The 18,868-nt window shown below is 41.2% G+C and overlaps 1 protein-coding gene across 4 annotated transcripts; it reads right to left on the bottom strand.

The window, feature by feature from the left end:
- Positions 1 to 1,697: 1,697 nt before the first annotated feature.
- Positions 1,698 to 18,255, bottom strand: LOC129361807 (ETS-related transcription factor Elf-1-like). 4 transcript variants are annotated; one of them, XM_055032925.1, is made up of 9 exons: positions 18,179 to 18,255; positions 18,027 to 18,092; positions 9,581 to 9,941; positions 9,389 to 9,512; positions 6,957 to 7,064; positions 6,637 to 6,792; positions 6,476 to 6,550; positions 3,986 to 4,181; positions 1,698 to 3,609 (listed from the first exon to the last, which is right to left on the bottom strand). In XM_055032925.1, exons 3-9 carry the CDS (start codon positions 9,638 to 9,640, stop codon positions 2,991 to 2,993), a joined length of 1,338 nt encoding a protein of 445 aa, XP_054888900.1. In that variant the 5' UTR covers positions 9,641 to 9,941; positions 18,027 to 18,092; positions 18,179 to 18,255; the 3' UTR covers positions 1,698 to 2,990. The 4 variants fall into 4 exon arrangements, with proteins under 4 accessions (XP_054888900.1, XP_054888899.1, XP_054888902.1 ...); XM_055032924.1 differs by lacking the exon at positions 18,179 to 18,255 and having other exon boundaries at positions 18,027 to 18,170; XM_055032927.1 differs by lacking the exons at positions 9,389 to 9,512; positions 9,581 to 9,941; positions 18,027 to 18,092; positions 18,179 to 18,255 and adding an exon at positions 8,668 to 9,339.
- Between the last annotated feature and the right edge of the window lie 613 nt (positions 18,256 to 18,868).

Genomic DNA, 18,868 nt, shown 5'->3' with positions numbered 1-18,868 from the left:
TTCAAGCAATTTCCTGTCCCGCCATTTTGTCCCCAATTCACTCAAATGTCTCCAGGCTCAGTCTAAACACTTACTGCTCGAGTTTGTAGCATCTGCTAGCACAACCATACAGACCACTGCACTGGAGACGAATGCCGATGCTTCAGACTGATAGGAGATTTTTGCCAAACATGTAAAAAAAAAAACTTGTGATTTCAGGGACCAAAATCTGTACACTTTGTTATTGTGAATAACATGACATGAGTGCTGGTCCTCCAATCCAACATCCGTGACCTCTCCAGTGGAGGAAGTGATGAAGTTAGTCGGAGGATGTTTCACTCTGCCAAACGGACGTTAGTCTTGATTTAGTTCCACCCATCCATCTCTACAGTGACTCATGTCCATCAGTAAATGCAGAGTCTCCGGAGGACATTTGCAGGTGGTCTGACTCAGAGTTGTACTTAAAGTCAGAGGTGTAAAGACAGAACAGAAACAGGAAGAGAGCAGTTCACCGTGGCACTCATGTTACTGAGCACTGCATCAGACACCGTATTCCTCAGCCAAACACACAGAGCCCTATCTGACAGGTAATCAGCAACCCAGCCGTCAGTGGAAGCACCGTCACCCGTCCCGAGCAGCTTGTCACACACACTGTGAGCCTGTCTCTCTGTGCCTCCACCACTTTCCAGGTGAAACTCAGTAAGTAGATGACAGTGTCATCCACCCCTGCATGTAGCTGGTAGGCTGACTGGAGGGTCAGGCGCAGTTTTCCACTCATGAACTGAGATGGGTCAAAACTAGATTATCTGGAATCTTCAGGACAAGCAGGACCAGTCTTGAAGTCCTGATTGTCGATGCAGCTAACATAGACAGCATGTGGCAGAGAAATAGTATACATTTTGCAGTTGTTAATGTGCTTTTGGAATAATTTCTGGATGATAGACCATTACACAATATTATACCAGATATGGCAGCACTCAATTAAGAGAGCTGGTTTTCTGGTCCGAATCTCACTTCTATTTATAATCCACATACTATTAATAGGATTAGTGTTTTAGTATGGAAGAGGATTAGAACCACTGGGAAAAAGGACATGATAATCTGACTTTTTTCATAAAATCTTCTGAGATCAAAAGTTCTCAATAGACAATAGACAAAAAGACAACGCTACAACTTCTATGTTCTTTCTCAGCAAGTCTGGGATGTGTCAGGGTAACCTCCATGCTGACAAAAAGTATCTATAGAAGGTTTATGCTTAAAGAAAGAATGTTGTGGCTCATAAATCCTACTTCCAAGTGCTTTACACATTCAGCAACACATACATGAGCACTATTGACAGCACCAAGATGCCCCTACTGGCTGTTTGTTTCTGACTGGGAGTGGTGAATTTCTGGAGATTCAGAAATTCACCATAGTAGCATAAGAAGGTTAATTTTTTCCACAGATTATCTGTCTCAAACTGTCACAACATAGTGACAGTTTTTAACAAATACGTAAAGATAAAAAAAAAAACAGGTTCTAAAACTGAAACATTTTTGTTTTATCCTCCAGTAACGGTTTGATTAAACTTGGGAACCAACTGGTTGTTCTAAAAGAATAATCGTCATTTTGCTTTCAAGTCAAAGACGAGTGGACGCAAGCCTCTAAAACAAACCGCAGATTCTCACATTTAGTTTTATTGAACAACGTGAAAAAAATAAAATAAAATTAAGACGAGGACAAATTTCACACATATATTCCTTTATTCCATTTACCATCTCTGGACAAAAAGGAAAACGCGTAAAAGAAATAATAAGGCAACAGAAATCCTCCCTCATCCTCCGACTAAAGGGCACCTTACGCTGAATAAACGGCACCAGGAGACACCCGGGAAGCGCAGGTGAGGGGGAATCTGAGACAAATGGCTTAATAAAGTGAGAAGCAGTTTTGCATAGCGGCTCCCTACAGGCAAAGGCACAGTCACTGCGTAAGCATCTCCTAACTAAGTTTAGCCTGACGAAACGGCAGCCTCGCTCCTGCGGAGTGAGGTGAGCGTCGCGATCTGGCTACGCGAGGCTCCATTAAGGCCAGGGCAGGAGGAAACGCTTGACTAATTACTTCATTATTAACAGTCGGCCATTACGCTCCTTACATGGAGTACACGGTCTCTGTAGAGTAGAAAAATAAATGAACCTGAGGGGGCGTTGGGAGTGCCGGGGAGGGGGTATGGCAACAGAGCAGGAGCACATTCAAACTTACAGTATATAACATCCCAGGCTTATATATGCACAGTGTCCAAACAGAAAGACCTTACAGTTACAACGGGAATTTATAAGAAGCACTTCACTTGTGATTGTCAAGAAAAGAAAGGCCAAACATTTAACAGCAGCAAAAAGCCATCCCTTGTTTTAACATATCACAATACAAACATATAAAAAAAAAAAACAACAGTACTCTTAATAATAATAATAACAACAATATGGAATGTTTTTCCCTCACAATTCTCATGATTATCAGCAAAAGACCGAGAGAAAGCAGGGCCAGGATCGAGGCACTTAGAGAAGAAAAGTACAGCAGAGTGAAGATCATAGTGCAAACAAGACGCTTTGAAGGCAAAGGAATGATTCAGCTTGTGATTGTACATTAAATTAAAAAATAAAAATGTTGACAAAGAAGTGATGGCATGATAAATGACTCCAGGAAAGCCTGAAGTGGAAGTGCAAGCAAAAAGGATCTGCAGAAGCTGCAGAGAGGCTGTGGGTTCCAGTGCATGTCTGTCTTTGGTTTCTTGAGTAGCTTGTTGATAGAACATACAACAGAGTGTGACGTCGTCTAAGCGGCGATTGAGTTGGTTTTGGTTTGCCGTGATTGTCGTCCGAACAAAGACGCCGTGAGACGTCCAACTGGTGCCACGCTTAAATGATCGACGCTTTACCTGGCATTCAGACGTCGATGCAGCAAAGTACAGCTGTGGAAGAGTTCCTGAGTCAGTGGAGTGAACGTGTTTGGTATGAAGCGAAGGCTGGATGTGTTTATTGGTCGAAGGTCGTGGGAGGCACCAAATACGGGCCGTTCCGGCGTTCTGTGTGCGTCTTCTGCGGCCCCCCTTTGCCGGCGTCCGTTGCCGTCTCGGATGCAGCCTGCCTCTCACACAGGCTCCCCAGCAGCTGGGCCGTCTTGAAGACAGACGCTTGCCCGGCCGGCTGCAGTGATCGGACCTTCTGCAGGTTCTGCAGCGTCCTCAGCATCTCGGCGGACACGATGGGCAGGTGCTGCTCCTGGATCAGGCTGGCTCTGGTGGGCCGCAGGACGGTGTCTCGCTGAGCAGGCTGCTTGGCGTTCGATCTGGGCCGCTGCGCCGCCGCGGGTCGTGGGGAGACCAACGAGGTTTTCTTCAGCGGCGGCGGGAATACCTCCTCGTCCTCTTCTTCCTCCGGCTCGTCCGCTTCTTCGTCCTCCACAGACTGGTCGCTGGAGATGGTGCCGTCACTCAGCCCCTCGTCGTTTCCACTTTTGTCGTGGTCGTCGTCCTCTTCCTCTTTGCCGCAATCTCTGTCTGTGATGTACACCATGTTCACGGGAAGAGAGGTGAACTGATAAACAAGGCGCTGGCCCTCCACCTTGTTCAGGATGCCCCGCTGGTAGTAGTACCTTCACAAACACAGGGGAACAAACATCCAATCAGGTCTCAGTTTAAGTTCGAAGAGGAAGTTGGATCTTAAAGCTGATTTTATGAGAACGGAGATGTTTTGTTCTTTAGAGCTATACCAATCCATTTGTAGTTTTTTCTTGTACCGGTCAATACGTGCTTTATACACCCAGAAGGAAAGTCAAAGAGCGGCTGGCAATGTCATCAGGTTGAGTTCCAACAGCAACAAGGGCAAATTTACAACTTTTAATATAGATTTAACTAATTTAGCTGCATCTGCCTTTTGAAAGTATGCCTATACTATTTGAAGCGAAGCTGCACCATTGAAACAGGACCGAGGTCCAAAACTCCACCGAAACCCTCCTTCAGTTGCTGTACCTGAGCGCTCTTCCCATGGTCTCATAGTTCATGTCTGGTTTGTTCTTGTGTTTGCCCCACAGCCTGGCCACGGCTTTGGAGTTGACCAGCTTGAAGATGCCCGCCTGCGGATCAGTCCATTTGATGTAGCGAGGACAGACTTGTCTGTCCTGCAGCAGCTCCATCAGAAACTGCCACAGGTAGAGGGTGTTCCCTCCTAAAGCAGAAACACACACAAAACGGAAGAATAAAGGAAGAGACAAAGAACAATAACCTGAGGAGAATAACTTTGGTGAAGACTTAATAGAAGTAGTAAGGAAACATGTATTTGGCTCAAATGGATTTTTTTATGTATTTCCAAAACATAAGTCTGACTTGTGTAAGAAAATGTGGTTAAATGACTCAAGTAAAAAAAAATTATCAACCATGTAGGAAGTGACTCAGAGTTGCTTTGGTTTGATAAGGAGTCATGATCTGTCATATTTCATAAGAGCCACCTGGTCTACATGAGGATCAGAACCAAAATAAAAGGGAATAGAGTTAAATATAGAGCTGCACTGTAAAACCCTTTCTATAAACTTTCTATTTTGTAAAATAAAAATAAAGATTTGAAGACAAATCTTAATTTGCATGTTTGAACTGCAAATTTGATCTTTTTTTTTTTCAAACAATAATAAAAAAAAAATCGGCTGCCTGTTTGCAACTTTTTTGTAAATAATTCTTTAACAAAGAATCCCCTTTAGGACAAGCTGATCTATCAGATGTCCTTTATGCAACCTTTGAGGAAGTTGATAAGTGCTGCTAGTTCATGTGTCAGAAGCAAATTACATCCGAGGATCCTCCGTATTTCTCACTTATAAAAATGACTCATTCTGACTGTTTGGAAACATTTTAGGTCGCAAAAGGCAGAGTCACGATGTGCAAACTGAAGGAGCGCCAAACTCCTTCAGTTTGGCGCTCGTTTCAAAAGGCGAGAGCGTTTTGAAACGACAGTCGGCATGGCAACATGTCAGACGGCCTGCCTAATTAACCAGCTGATGGCAACTTAAGTCACTGCCACTGCAGAAAGAGCAAAGCAGCAAGATGAATAATCTTTGCAGAGTAAATGGAATATTCTCCCGCTGTTCATTCTCTACTCATATTCCAGACGCACACTTCAATGCTCTCCGGCTCTGTTGCCACTTAAGTACATGAAGTATGATTTGTGGCCGCGCAACTGCTGGTTGTTCCATTGTTGAAAGTGAATGATGTGAGGCCAAAGGTATGCGCTTCGAATCAAAAACATTCGTTTATTGCTTTTGCGAAGAAGGCGACTCGTTTGTTCTTTTTTGTTTATTTCCCGCAGTCTTTGTTGCATATCTAATTGTGTTTGTACTGAAATATCACAAAGAAACAGAAGAAATGTGCGTACCTGGAGTGGTTCGTGCATTTAATCACTAAGCCCAGACCTTTGATGATCCAGAACATGCTATGTTTTGAAATGAGCAAATCTGAATTTGAAAAGCTCTTTGCAGTGAAAATTTCAGTCCAACTGAAAATAGCAGTTTGAAAGTCTTACTACAGATAAAATTGCGGCGCGAAAGCCAATTACGGCTCACCTGCAATCAAGGTCCAGATGGACACTTTTTTTTCTTTTAGTGCAACATTTTTTTTTTTTTTACAGATGAATAATGTCTTCTTAAAAAAACACACACACACACATAAAGGTGCAAAATACAGACTTCTAATTTCTAATATTTCTAAAATGTTCTTAATTTTGGATCAACAAGAACCACAAACATTGACTTAGTTTTTCTCAAAAGCAAATATTACTTCCCAAATAAGAAAACTGATCCAAATAACGTCGAAACCTTCGGCCTCTTAGATTCACAAGACCTTTTTTTATGTTTTCAATCTATAATGACTTACAGATCAGTTTTCTATGAAAACCAGACTATTTGCATAATTTTAATAAAAGTAATAGTTTTTGAGGATATTCTTAAAATGTCCTAAAACAGTATCTACAATTTTTGTGGCCCCAACTACTTCCAACTCAGTGACTTTGGGTCTGGTGGCAAAATGTTTTGACACCATTGGTGTAGACTTTGACTGAGCCACTTTCAGTGGCCAAATGTAATGCACTCTGATCTAAACTAGGCCATCACAGCTCTGGGTAACCAAATGCCGAGTCTCAAATCTTTAGTGGCTCTTTGCGCGCTCCATCCAGAGCATTGTGACGACTTCCTGTGGGTGGAGTTCCAGAAAGGGCAGGAGTTTTTAAAGAGACAGGCTCAATTTCCAGGCATTAAATGAAGAAGGAAAATTTATTTTATGTAATATTTGAGTAATAAAGCACTTTTATAACAACTGAAGGCAGCAAAGTTACTTGATAGTGCCATTTTATAGCACAATGTGCCTAGAAAACACATAATAATGGCCCTTTGAATCACTAATTTATTTTTAAATGGTTTTATTTTGAAGTTCAGATTTAGCACCAGGTGTTACATAGAAACTACTGATGTTTTCCCATACCTTTGTTATATTTATCCTTCTTTACTTTGATATCCGGTGTAGGAGACTCTGCCCTCCGATGTCGAGGTTTCTTACCTGCTCGCACAGAAACAAAGCAAATTTTTTAAATGCACATGTTCCCAGGTGACCTCACCCCTCCGCTCAGAAAGATAACAACTCACTCCTCTTTCTAGACTGCAGCTGCGCCGCAGGCCTCTCTTTGTGCAACGAGTGCCACTGCGACTGGTCAACGGCTCCCACAACGCCCTCGGCAGACACGGTTACCTGGGTAACGGGAGCGGTGATGACATCGCTCAGTGACGGGAGGAAAGCCTGGGCTGTGGGGGAGGCACATAAACAGATTTAATGAAAGAGAACATCGTATCTAAAAATAACGTCTCCCAGCACAAACCACTTGTGTATCAGAAAGTGTGTGTGTGTGTGTGTGTGTGTGTGTGTGTGTGTGGTGTGTGTGTGTGTGTGTGTGTGTGTGTAGGCTTACAGTAGTGCTGTTCCAGCGAGAGTGTGTCAACGCAGTCCATGTCAAGGAGGGAGTCGGCAGCAACTAGCGACTCCATGGTCTCCTCCTCGCCGCTCTCACATGGCTCCACTGCAGATCAAAAGAGGAGCGAGGGCAAAAAAACAAGTTCAGATGCCAGGAGGGTGGGATTCAGAAGGAGAGGTCACCAAAACATTCCCTCGCTTCCTGTGATGCCGACTCCCCCGCAAAGAACTTCATCTAAGGTGAGAGCAGATCTCCATAGACGCCACAGAGATGGGCGATAAAAAGACAGAAATATATAATATCGCAAAATAGGTTTCGCTTGATAGATGAATGAGAAAGAGTTGATATAAACCTACAATATAAAGAAATTACAAATAGTTAATGATTTTTTTTAAAAAGCTGCTCCGTGCCGGACCAATTGAGTGGATCAGCTACGTCAGGGTTTCTTCAGGTTTCACCGACTCAAATTTATGAGTGGAGTTTAAGACCTGCAACGTGACAGAGATGTACAAGAAACAATGTTTCCAACCAATTAGCACTTACCTACAATGGACGTAAAAAATCATGGGTAAAAAAAATAGCTGGGTATAGAGCGTATATTAGCAGCTGGTTACTGGTTACAGAAGTCTTGATGAGACTTCAACAAAGTGTCTTTAGTCAGAGGCTTCTTCAGGCTCGGCGTAATACTGACTGCGACAGGAGATCCGTCCTGCCCTAAGCTGTCATCCACAAGAGCTATTTGAAGAAATGTGTGCAATATGACAGTTCCCTTTGGGATTAATAACGGATGTTTGGCATGAGACTACATTTTTTGATATTCAGAAAAAAAAATGCAAAAATCCGAGATGTTGCCTAAAAAGTGTTCTGCCTACTGTGTGTAATTTCAAACAAAATTACAAACAAATTGTTGCAATGGCCTTAAATTACAAAGTAATAAGTAACTAATTCTAAAGGGTCCATGATAGGTGTCTGGAGAAAACATTGACCAGAAACTATCTAAAAATAGCAGGAAAGTCATTTCCCTCTGAGACAAAATATTACTATTAATAAAACCTCAATAATACAACATTACAGGCTTATTTTTTAAAAAAAATCTTTGACAGTTTCTCACCATAACACACGCTATTGTAATGTTATTACAGTTTTCCTTAAACCAGCAAATAATATTTGCGCCAAGGTTGAGATTCATTTACAGTCGGCCTCAACAATCTGTTAATAAGTAACAGACTGAGTTACACTGTCTACATACTGTTCCCTTAACAAGGAGCATTCTGCTACAACTCGCTACTTTTTACTCATAACACGCAACCACGTGTGTGAAACATAATGTACGGTATGTGTATGGTCACGACGACGACTGCAGCCCTCAACAAAAAACGGGGTCTATTGTTTTCCGCGCATTTATTCATGAGGCGATGAGGTTGTGGAGCAGCTCAACAGACCATCTGCTAGCTAGCAGCTACTTGTCATCTGCTGGGGACGAAGCTCCACTAAAGCTACCAAGCAGGTAAAAACAAACAAACAAACAAACAAAAACACCCACTGGGTTCGCGGTTCTGTCCTCCATGTGGTAGAAACCTTAAAAGGCCCTCTCCTCAGCTGTCTCCGAGTCCTTCTCCAAAGCAGCTGTTTACCGTGGGCTAGCACAGCCGAGCTTTTAACAGCTGTTGCTCCCACAGACAGACGCGACCCCGGCGACTCGCCTCACCGTTTCACTCCGACGGAAGCACGAGGAGAGCTGCAGCCCGCGTTCACCGCGTCCTCGGCATCCTGTTGGGACTCCTTCACTAACAGGAGCACGCTAGGAATGTTTTGTTTCACTTCCTGGACTTTTTTTTTTTTTCTTTTTTTTTTTCTTAGGGCGGTTCGTGCGTGTGCCGTGAACTCCAGTGCGCATGCGCGCAGATAAGGCGCTGTTTTTTTTTAAACTTATTTTTTATTTATTTTACTTTTTAATTAAGTGCTATGGTTTACTGCAAACCAAAACCCACAATTCAGTTACACGGACAATTTTTTTTTAAAGCGATTATGAAAAGAGTTTGTAAAAAGTAAGTGTAATTAATTATTGCTCTGAATATGTTGAGCTTGCTTCAGGAAACTGGCTCTTTTTTATTTTTATTTTACGAATAACCGATTACTGCATGGGTTGACGATGATTTCAATAAACCGGTTAATCACAATGAAACCGATGAATCACAATTAATTTGATGAACCGTTTCAGCTCTGCGTGTATTGTTCCACATTACATTTCAGAAAACTGAAATGTAAGTCACAGTTAACAGCAATAAACACTCGTGAGTGCCACGACTAAAAAAAAATCTTAAAAAAAAAACTACTGACATAAAGGACATTTTTCGACAACTTTGTGACTGAGATGCAACCGACGGAGTGGCAGACAGCATGAGGTGCGTGTGTGTGGGAAGGCTGACCTTTAAGCAGCTCATGGTGATCCTCTGTCTGTGACTGTTCACCCATCAGACCGGTGTATGTCAGCAGGTGCTGATGGGGGACCTCCTCCACCACCACTGCAGGGTACTCTGAAAACATCCCGAACTGAAACCAGACGGCTGTTTTAAATCAAATACTGGCTTTGGAAATTAAAAAGAAGAACTAGATCTCACCTGTGATGAGCTGAAGTGGTCACTGGCAAAGTCAAAGATGAGCTCCGGCTGCTGAAGCATGGCTGCGTGTCCCGAAGTAACTCCAGCGTCATGAAAACAGCATCGCAGGCCCCTCCGGCGAGGAGGATCCGAACCAGCAGAAAGGTGTTGTTGGATCTTTCCTGCAGAGAAACTCTTCGCTGAGCAGCAGATGCGCTCAGGAGCCTTGTCTTGTGGAGGAGTGATGCAAAAAGCTACTCTAATTGACTAGAGACAGAGCGGCGTCACAGGAAACTCGTGTTGCTCTGCTTCGATTCTTGACGAGGAAGTGGAGAGGTGGTGGGCGGGGGTGGTGGTGAACTGTCCTGTGGTCTGACTGAACCTGCCACAGAACAACAGAGAGGCACCAGGGAACAAAATGTGAGTGAGGGGAGCCGTTAGAGGCACAGCTGCACCTGCAGAAAGCCAAAGAGGGATCAAATCTAATTTCTTCAAGATATTCTCAAATATTTATCCAAGTATTAGATAATAAAAGTAAAAAAATTGGCAGACTTTGCCTCAAGTGGAAAAAGAAGACAACATCGGTATCTGAGCTCAAGTCTCTCTCTGTTTTACATATCTTAATTCTTTCGCTCTTATCACGATTCTAAACTGGGCTAAACCAGCAACAGGAAGGAAGCTTTCGTGCTGCAGTGTGTGTGTGTGTGTTTGTGTAAGTGTGTGTGTGTTAAGTGTGTGTGTGAGTCAGGATCTGTGGGGTGGGTGTTATGGGTCGAGGGGAGGCAGCTGCGTTTGAACTTGCAAGATCGCGTCTTAGAACAACGTTTGTGGCCTCAGGGTCGAGCATTCCCCACAACATGGCCGTGAAGGAGGAGATATTAAGAACAACACCGACAGGGCCCGGCTCCTCTCTGCTACTCCTTCTTTCACTTCTCGTTTCTTGTTTTCTTTTTCCCTCCCTTTTTCCGCCTTCTGCCCGGCACACACGCGCCGCTGTTGAATTCCTGAGTCCACCAACCAGAACCCGATGTTCTCCGAGGGAGATTATTCTCCATGTGCTTTCTAAAATATTTCTCGTTCAGTGCCTTCAAACGTATTCCTGTCTAGTCAGGTTGGAACCACATCTCAATGTATTTTATTTTGAGGGGGTTCTATTGTAGACAAAACCCCAAATAGTGTATAATTGTAAAATGAAAGGAAAGTTATGCATATGCATAGTACATTTTAGATTTTTTTGACAAATGTTATCTTAAAAGTGTGGTGTGCCTTTGTCTTTGCCCTATTTATACCCCCTTTTCAAAAAATCCACTGAAACAACCTGCCATTGTGGACAGATATTAGGGAAGATTGTGCAAAAGCTTCTCTTTTTTTTGTTCATCCTATTTTTTTTTTTTTTTTACCGTTTACGCTGCATTAGAAAAAAAATGACGACAGCAATAACAACTTAATAATTACTTGCCTGGAATAAACAAAGTTTACCAAGTTCTCCCAACACAACCAGTATAATGCAAATCTTGACCAGGGGTCAGGTTGAGGAGAATATCATTCTCTTTCAGTGCATTTCATAGGGAAATGAAAATTACAAAAGTAAATTTGCAATTTTCTCTAATGGACGTAATGGAAATTCTGTGGATAATTCAGACAGCTATCTACTTTGTATATGATTCCACTAGTGAGCTATTAGTTTGTTTGCAAAACAGCACTCTTCAAATCTACAAAAGTCTACTTGTTCTTTTTAATCTTGAGATTTTTTTTTTTTACAAATTATAGTAATATTTTAGAACTTGGCCTGTCGCAATACATTTTGCTGCAATTGTGGTAGAGGCTATTGCGATGAACAATGATACCATTGTTCTGCGATCATTTCCAAGTGATACAACAGCAGTGGAATAATAATCCAGGTGGCCCCTCTCAAAGGTCAATAAACTTTCATTTCTAAACGGTGTTTAGAAATTAAAGTGACATTCATTTTAAATATCCAAAATAAGTCATAAAAAAGAAGACTGACCTTGAGCTGTTTGGCAAAGACAAATGGGTGAAAGTTTCACCCTTCAGATGTGCCTCGGTGAGGCTAATAAAACGATTACAGGCCACTTTTCTTCAGACTTTAAAAAAATATATATTTCATTGGTGACATAAAATGAAAACTGTGTTGTTTTATCACATAAGATCCCGGTTGTGGTTTGAATGTGACAGAATGTGACAAAAGGAGGAATAAATACTGTCGCCACTGGGCCGTTTAGCCCCCTATCCCCCTCGCCAGTGTCATATTTAAGGTGTAAACATTGCTACCACACCTGCTCCTACCTTCGACCCTCTTTTATTTTCCTTTTAAAAGTTTTACACCCACATTTGGGATTTTGTTTGTGTTGGATCTCGCTTGGTCAACGGTTTACATCCAAGGATGTAATTCCAGTCTCTTAAACTGCTCCTACATGTTAAACCCAATTAATCCTCATTTGTGGTTGAAAGGTGCTTTTTTCTTCTTTTTTTTTCCTAACATGAGAAGGGATGTTTTGTTTTTTCTAACTCTCCTTTGGTGTGTGCGTGTGCGATAGAGTTGCAGCGTGTTTGGGTCAGTTATCACACAGGAAGCACAGCTCAGTTAGATGGAACCACTTCCTGAGTTTCTGGGCCAAACCGCTGCCAATACCGCTGCCAGCAGCGGCCTTTTCTCTCTCGGCTTCTGATGCACCCAGTTGTTTTTAGCCTTCGCGGTATCAATACGACCTGAGAAATGACAGGTCAGCATGTGGATGTATTTGTCATCTGTTATTTGTACGCGAGGTGCAAAACATTATTTTAGAAAAGGCGCACGCCTCCAAAATGAGCAAACTGTTTCAGTTGACTTTAAAAATATCATCTTATGGGGAATTTTTTTTATTTTTATTTTTTTCCTCCACCAAGAAATGTAAGCTGGGTAGCAAAGTTTGGTGTTTGTGTTTAACTTTCCATTTTTTGAAATGCTAACTTTTTAAAGCTATTTAAAAGTGAAGACCTCTACTTTGTGTGTTTTGGATTGGTGACATCACAAAAGGCATTCAGCTGAAAACTCAGCTTGGGGACGAGCAACTCTGGTGATTTTTGAACTTTGATTCTGAAGCAGTCGGGTTGCATTTCAGTTCGCTCTGGTTCTTCTCTCCAAATTTGGCTTTGATCCATGCAGTGTTTTTGAATACAGTCGCATTTTGTGTTGCGTCCGTTCAATAAACCCAGCAAACTTAGATTAAAACGCAAAAAAATGAAGAGGGAACAAACTTGGCTCGGTTGCCACGCACTGTATGTGATGTCGCTTGGGGCGTGCACGTTGGTTTTGTGAGGCTTAACTTTAATTTTAAATAAAGAACATTTTATGTCAAAACTGTAACACAGGAAAAAAACAGAGTTGCATCTTTTTTCTCTGGGTGTTAAGTCAATAACTTGTTTTTGTCTAAGCTCAAGTCAAATCATTTAGATTTTATTCAAAAAGGAAATGGTGTATGTGGGTGTTTTTTTTCTTTCTTCAACATAATTTCAAAACAACTTCTTTCTGAAGTATGCATGTTTCACTCTAGATGTAAGACTCAATTCATAGCACATTTTAAGCCTTTTGGTAAACTAAACCATTCTGAATTTATTTATTTTTTGCATAGAGAACGTAGAATGCCTACATAAAATTTGCATTTCACAATAACCAAACGAGCTGCTCCCGGTGGACGTCATCGACAGCATCATGTTGAAATGTTTGTCCACTTTAAGACATTTTCGAAAACCAAAATGGAGTCGACTAGAGCTAAAATGAACATATTGTCATAATTACGGGATACAATTATGACAATATGTATAATTGATATGATTAAAAAGTTATCTTCACCGAAAAGAAAAAATCACAGAGACATTTGAGCAGATAATTTAGGCTTTGGGAATTAAAAATTGCAAAAATAAATTATTGTTAATAATGTGATGGTGCAATTATTTTTTTTACATTAAGTATTGGATAAGTGTTTTTTGAAATGCTACTTTTCTTAAAGATATGAGGGAACTAAATGGTCTGTTATCTGATCAATCACAATAAACTTGTTGAATGCAAAAATAGAGTTTGTATCACAAGCCAGCAGCCGCAAACCGTTCAGGAAACTGACAAACTGCAGTTTGTGTTGCTGCTTTCAAACCTTGTCTGATAATATAAAAAAAGTTACTATTGAAATCAATCAATAAATCAGTCAAAGCCAAATAAAACTATGTAATCTCAATATGAGTGTTAATCAAATTTTGAAAGTGAAAAATGTATTGCAGTGGCTTTTAATATCTATTTTATTGAGTGTAAAGTGCAGCATGGGCTATATATTGTCTGTCTTTAAAAAATGAAATCAAAAGAGAAATGTCATGTCACTCTAAAAGGAAGCGCAACAAGCATAACAAAGAAAACAATTCAGTTATAATGTTATGGCTGTATTTATTTTTGACTGATTGGACTTTAAACTTTTGTGTATACTAAGAAAATAAATCTGTTATGTTAGAAACACAAATCTAGAAATATCTTTAAATATGTAAATGACAAACCTCCTATAAAATGAATTTTCTGATTTGACTCAATGAAACGAGTAAATAAATCAGTCATGGAAAGAGGTGAAAGAGTTCCAACTGGTTATCATATGGCCAACAAACGATGGACTCAGCAGCTGAATACCAAAATGTGCTGCATCTGATGTTTTGGAATAAACATGCTTATCGTGCCCAAAATGATTGCTTTTTGAAATTCTATTTTTGACAGAGTAACCCTGTCATGCTCACAAGCTAGCATTAGTTAGCTTGTAAGCATGCAACTGATGTTAGCTTGAGCTAAGGCTATCAGCTCAAATTGCTGACCTGCATTCTGCTCGTTGATACACTTGTCGCTCAGGCCTCTGAACACGCAAACCGTGCTTTTAAAAAATTATTAATATGACTTTAGTTTCCATGTCATCACTTCCTGAACGCCCAAATGACTTCCAACTAGCTATCAAGACGTGTAACAGTAATCACCTGAAACATGCAAGCTAGAGAAAGTAAAAAAGTGAATCTGCTTACGCTGAACTTTGGCATTCTGTTAAAAGGACTTCACATTCTGAGTCGGGGTGATGGAAAGTGTTTGTGGTTTTGACACAGTAACTCCGGCCCGTGGCATTTAAGAGCAGTTTGAAGTTTCAGCTAGCAGGGTGCTGCTAGCTGAGAAGACAACAACGCTAGCCACCGCTCCGCCCTTGTCTGTATCTTTGCTTTGTGTGGCACACCTGCTCACTCCAACAAGAGCAGGTCAGCCTTAGGTAGAAATGTGGAATCAGTACTGAAAGCAGCATGCTTATGGAAGTGGATCAGTGGAGTGAATGCAGCATTATTTCTGAACAACAGAGAAGTTTTTGAGAAGCACCCGAGGCTACATGAGTACGGTTTTGAAGGTACAAAAAGAAAGCCTAAACCGAACAGATACCTGGGCCTGTCCAAGGGCGAAAACCGGTCTTTTGTAAATCATGCGGTACTTGTGGAGACATGCTAGCGCTATCATCAAATGTCACTGTCACTGATTTAGATCGGAGCACTGAAACCCTTCAATATATTACGTCATCCACTTTTTAACCACAAGACCTGAAAGAAAACAACTTGTCCTTGGGAGTTTTGGAAGGTGACTTTTTTTCTGCAGGATTATAGTTTTATGCATAGTGACCCTCGGTTTAACAGAAATAAATGAGTGGAGGCTTTTTGCCAGTGAAGTGTGTCCATGTGGTTTGAAGTCTGAGTCAGAAAAAAAACATCTAGGATTTTTTTTTCCTCCCTGAGTCCCATAACAATTAATGAATTGCTTATGAAAACATGTTGTGGGGGATAAACATGCCCGCTTACCTTATCATCAAGTAGCTATAAACATTTTTAACCCAGCTACAAAAAACTACAACGTTTACAGGGGGTTTTGCTATAGACATACACAGGGTAGAATGTGACACTGAAAGGCAGTAAAAATGTGGTATTTAACATTTTCAAATTTCCACTTCAGTCTCCAAGATCGCTTCCCCTGAACCACTGACTTAATAGCGCTGCTTAATTAAAGCCTCTCCTCAGCATAATGCTGCCACCATCTTCTGCTACTTTGGGAATGGTTATGCTGAGGATGACATGCAGAGTTAGTTTTTCTAAGCATGTTGCATTTGAACGCGGGTCAAAATGTTCAGTTTTAGTCCGCAGGATTTTTGTTTGTTTTTGTTACTTTTATTTTACAAATGTGTGTTTTGCAAACATCGTACTATTGTACTAACAATGCTAAAATGTTTAAAAATTAAGAGGTTATAGTAATATTTGAGGGGAACAACATGAAGCTACTGGCCAAGAGATGCATTATCGGTTTGTATCATTAGTTCATATTTGGTTATGCAAAGGACTACCTATTAATATACTGTAATTTGCATTAATATTAGCCCTATTCTTCACTTTAGTCAAAAGGTCAACGAAACAGTTTCCAGCCCACGTGCCCACATCCTTGTAAATCCTAAAATGATTTTCCTATAGCCTGTCAGTTTAAATCATAAGTAGCTTGGTGTTTATGTGTTTAAAGCTATTATTTTATAACCTGTCCTGTCTGCTGAGTCGCTTGGCCTTCATGATGATGTTTGTTCATTGATATTCTCTTAACAAAGCTCTGACGCCGTTTGGATTTGCACTCAGATTAAATGTCACCCTGTTGAACTGTCATTAACTATTTGTGACTTTGCATGGTAATTAGTTGCCCTGAATTTTATTTATTCACGTTAGATCAAAAGGGACCTAATGTTTCAGATTTTTGTGTCATTCTATCACAAACAATAGCAAGAACTTACATTAAAGTTGCGCTTCAAAGGAATAGTATTATGCTTTTTAGGGACGTTTTATAGCACAATCACGTTAACTTCATTTGTTATAAAAAAGGTGTATCAAACATGATTTAAAAGGAATTTGACGTCACAATTTGACACCTTGAAATTGGGCCTCTGTCTCTTTAAGAAGCTCCTGCTCTTTCTGACCTGCAGCATGTCATCACAGCAACGTTTCTTCATTAAGCCTTTAACATTTTTACCAGCGATGCAATGAAAAGTGGCTCGTATGACAAGCTCAGTTCCACCGGGTGTTTGCTAAATGCCGCTGGCTAGTCTGAAGGAGCTGAAAGGAAAATGTTGCGTTCAGTGAGAGCAGACGTCAAGGCATCCTGTGAATGGTTGCCACTGGGGACTAAAAGGACTTCTCAAACAGAATCACAGCACCACTCCAGGTATGTTTTTGATGACATCAACATTGTAACATGATGCAAACGAAAATAAAGTTGATTTTATGTAATTGCCGCAACTTTAAATAGGACAAATGAGAAACGTTCGAGAGGTGTGAATACTTCTGGTAAAATGAAACCTTTGATAGGTTGTCTTCAATCATTTTAAACAGTTAGCTTAACAGCTAGTTGCTTTGTTCCTGCTGTCACTGAAACATTTCTGAAAACAGAACGGTTCTAGTCAAAGCACAATGGGTTTTTGGTCTAAAAATCAACCATGTTGTTTAAGAGGAAACAGACAGAACTGGTTTTTTTTTCCCGCCCGGCAGCAGAACAGTATCATTTTTTTTCCTGCCGTGAACAGAGACCTGTCCCCGGCTCCTGTGTGTTGATCGTTAGCGAGGCCTGCAAGCCTGCTGCGTCCGCAGAGGACAGCTCCAACTGTAGAGCCCTTTGTTCATCGGCAGTCTGGTCACATAGGCTGGTCCCTGTGGCCCCGGCGCTGGGATCCGAGTCTGTGAAGAGACTGCCAGGCCCCCAAGGACACTGATAAGCCCCCCCCCCCCGCTCCCATAACATTCATTCCCCAGTTTGTGCCAGCATGTGTGTGTAAGCGAGAGCGAGTCAGAAAGTGAGATAGAAAAGAGCGCGAGTGTTTCTGACAGAAGAGGACAGAGTATGCATGTGCCTACAAGTGTGCGTGTGTGTGTAGGTGTGTGAGGGTGTGTGTGTGTGTGAACTAGGCCAGTGTGATAACAGCATGGCAAGAGAGGGAGCAGATGATAAGCCCCTCTTGTTGCTTTGGGTAACCGGGCCTTGTTAAGCGAGCAAAGTGAAATATGGTGTGTGTGTGTGTTTGCTGGAGATGGGGAATTGGAGCACAGTGGAGGTGTTTGTGGCACAATTTTTTTTATTTTTATTTTTACAAGCAATTTGTGTGAACGGCAGAGCTGTGTCTGGAAGAAAAATTGTTTTTTGTTTTGTTTTGTCTTGTTAGCATTTTCAGGTAAAAAGCTTTTTTTAAGAAAAAAAAAGAAATACACCACAAACAGCCACGCTTGGAAACCTTTCGCTCCCTGGAAAGTACTTTCACTTTCTCTTCGGCACATGTCAGACCCCAGCACACATTTTTTTATTCTTCTTCTCACCCCCCCACCTTCTTTTACAGAGCAAAAAATCGCCGTAAGGGCTGGCAAACTGAGGAAGAGGCATGCTTACCTTATCTGTGCTGGGCTCGTTTCTGAGTGTGTGCGCATATGAACCAGCCGCAGTCGCTTGGAGGATCTGAGGAGAGGAGCGGAAATTGTTCTCATTACATCTGACAAACTGAGAGACAGAAAGAGAGAGAGAGCCCTCATCTGCTCGCAGACCTGAGATCTGCTTCCCTTATTGTGAATTCCCAGGAACCAGGGAGGGAGTGACGCACACAGTCAAGATCAGAGTTGTCAGTAGTTGCTTCCTCTTTTTTTTTTTTTTTTTTTTTTGTCTTTTATTCCAGAGAACTAGTTGAACACACACACACTGAGTCACACCTCTTCCCCCAGCCTGTGAGATCTGATTGGTTACCTGTGTTGTTAGCGAAGGTAACCCATAGAGACCATTGTCGGTGTGAGGCAATGTAAACACGGCCTTATTTGCAATGTAAAGCAGCGAGCCGGCCTTCTGCAAACAAATGTGGAGCTTGTATGAACGCAGACTAATAAGGTTAACACACTCCCTAAATATTATATATATCAAAGATAAAAAAAAACATCTATAATTTTTAACACCTTAATGAGAATGAATGAATATGCTATCAGGTGTTTTTTGTTTGTTGGTTTTAAAATAATAATAATAACCCCCTCCAAAACTCTCAGAGAAGTTTGCATTTTACATAAGACCCTCACGCCCCCTAGTGGCAACAACTTGAACTTGCTCTTTTTAAAAATGAATCCATCTGAGTGTTTCCAAAAGAGCAGAAAAAGCTGACATTACAAGAGCGCCTCAGTAAATTAGTACATCATCGAAAAGTAACACAATATTTATTTATTCATAAAGCCTTTAAAAAAACAACAACAACA

Source organism: Poeciliopsis prolifica, unplaced genomic scaffold, assembly GCF_027474105.1.
Source record: "Poeciliopsis prolifica strain line A6 unplaced genomic scaffold, Auburn_PproV2 SCAFFOLD008, whole genome shotgun sequence".
Taxonomy (NCBI): Eukaryota; Metazoa; Chordata; class Actinopteri; order Cyprinodontiformes; family Poeciliidae; genus Poeciliopsis; species Poeciliopsis prolifica.
This window is presented reverse-complemented; position numbering and strand designations above follow the sequence as displayed.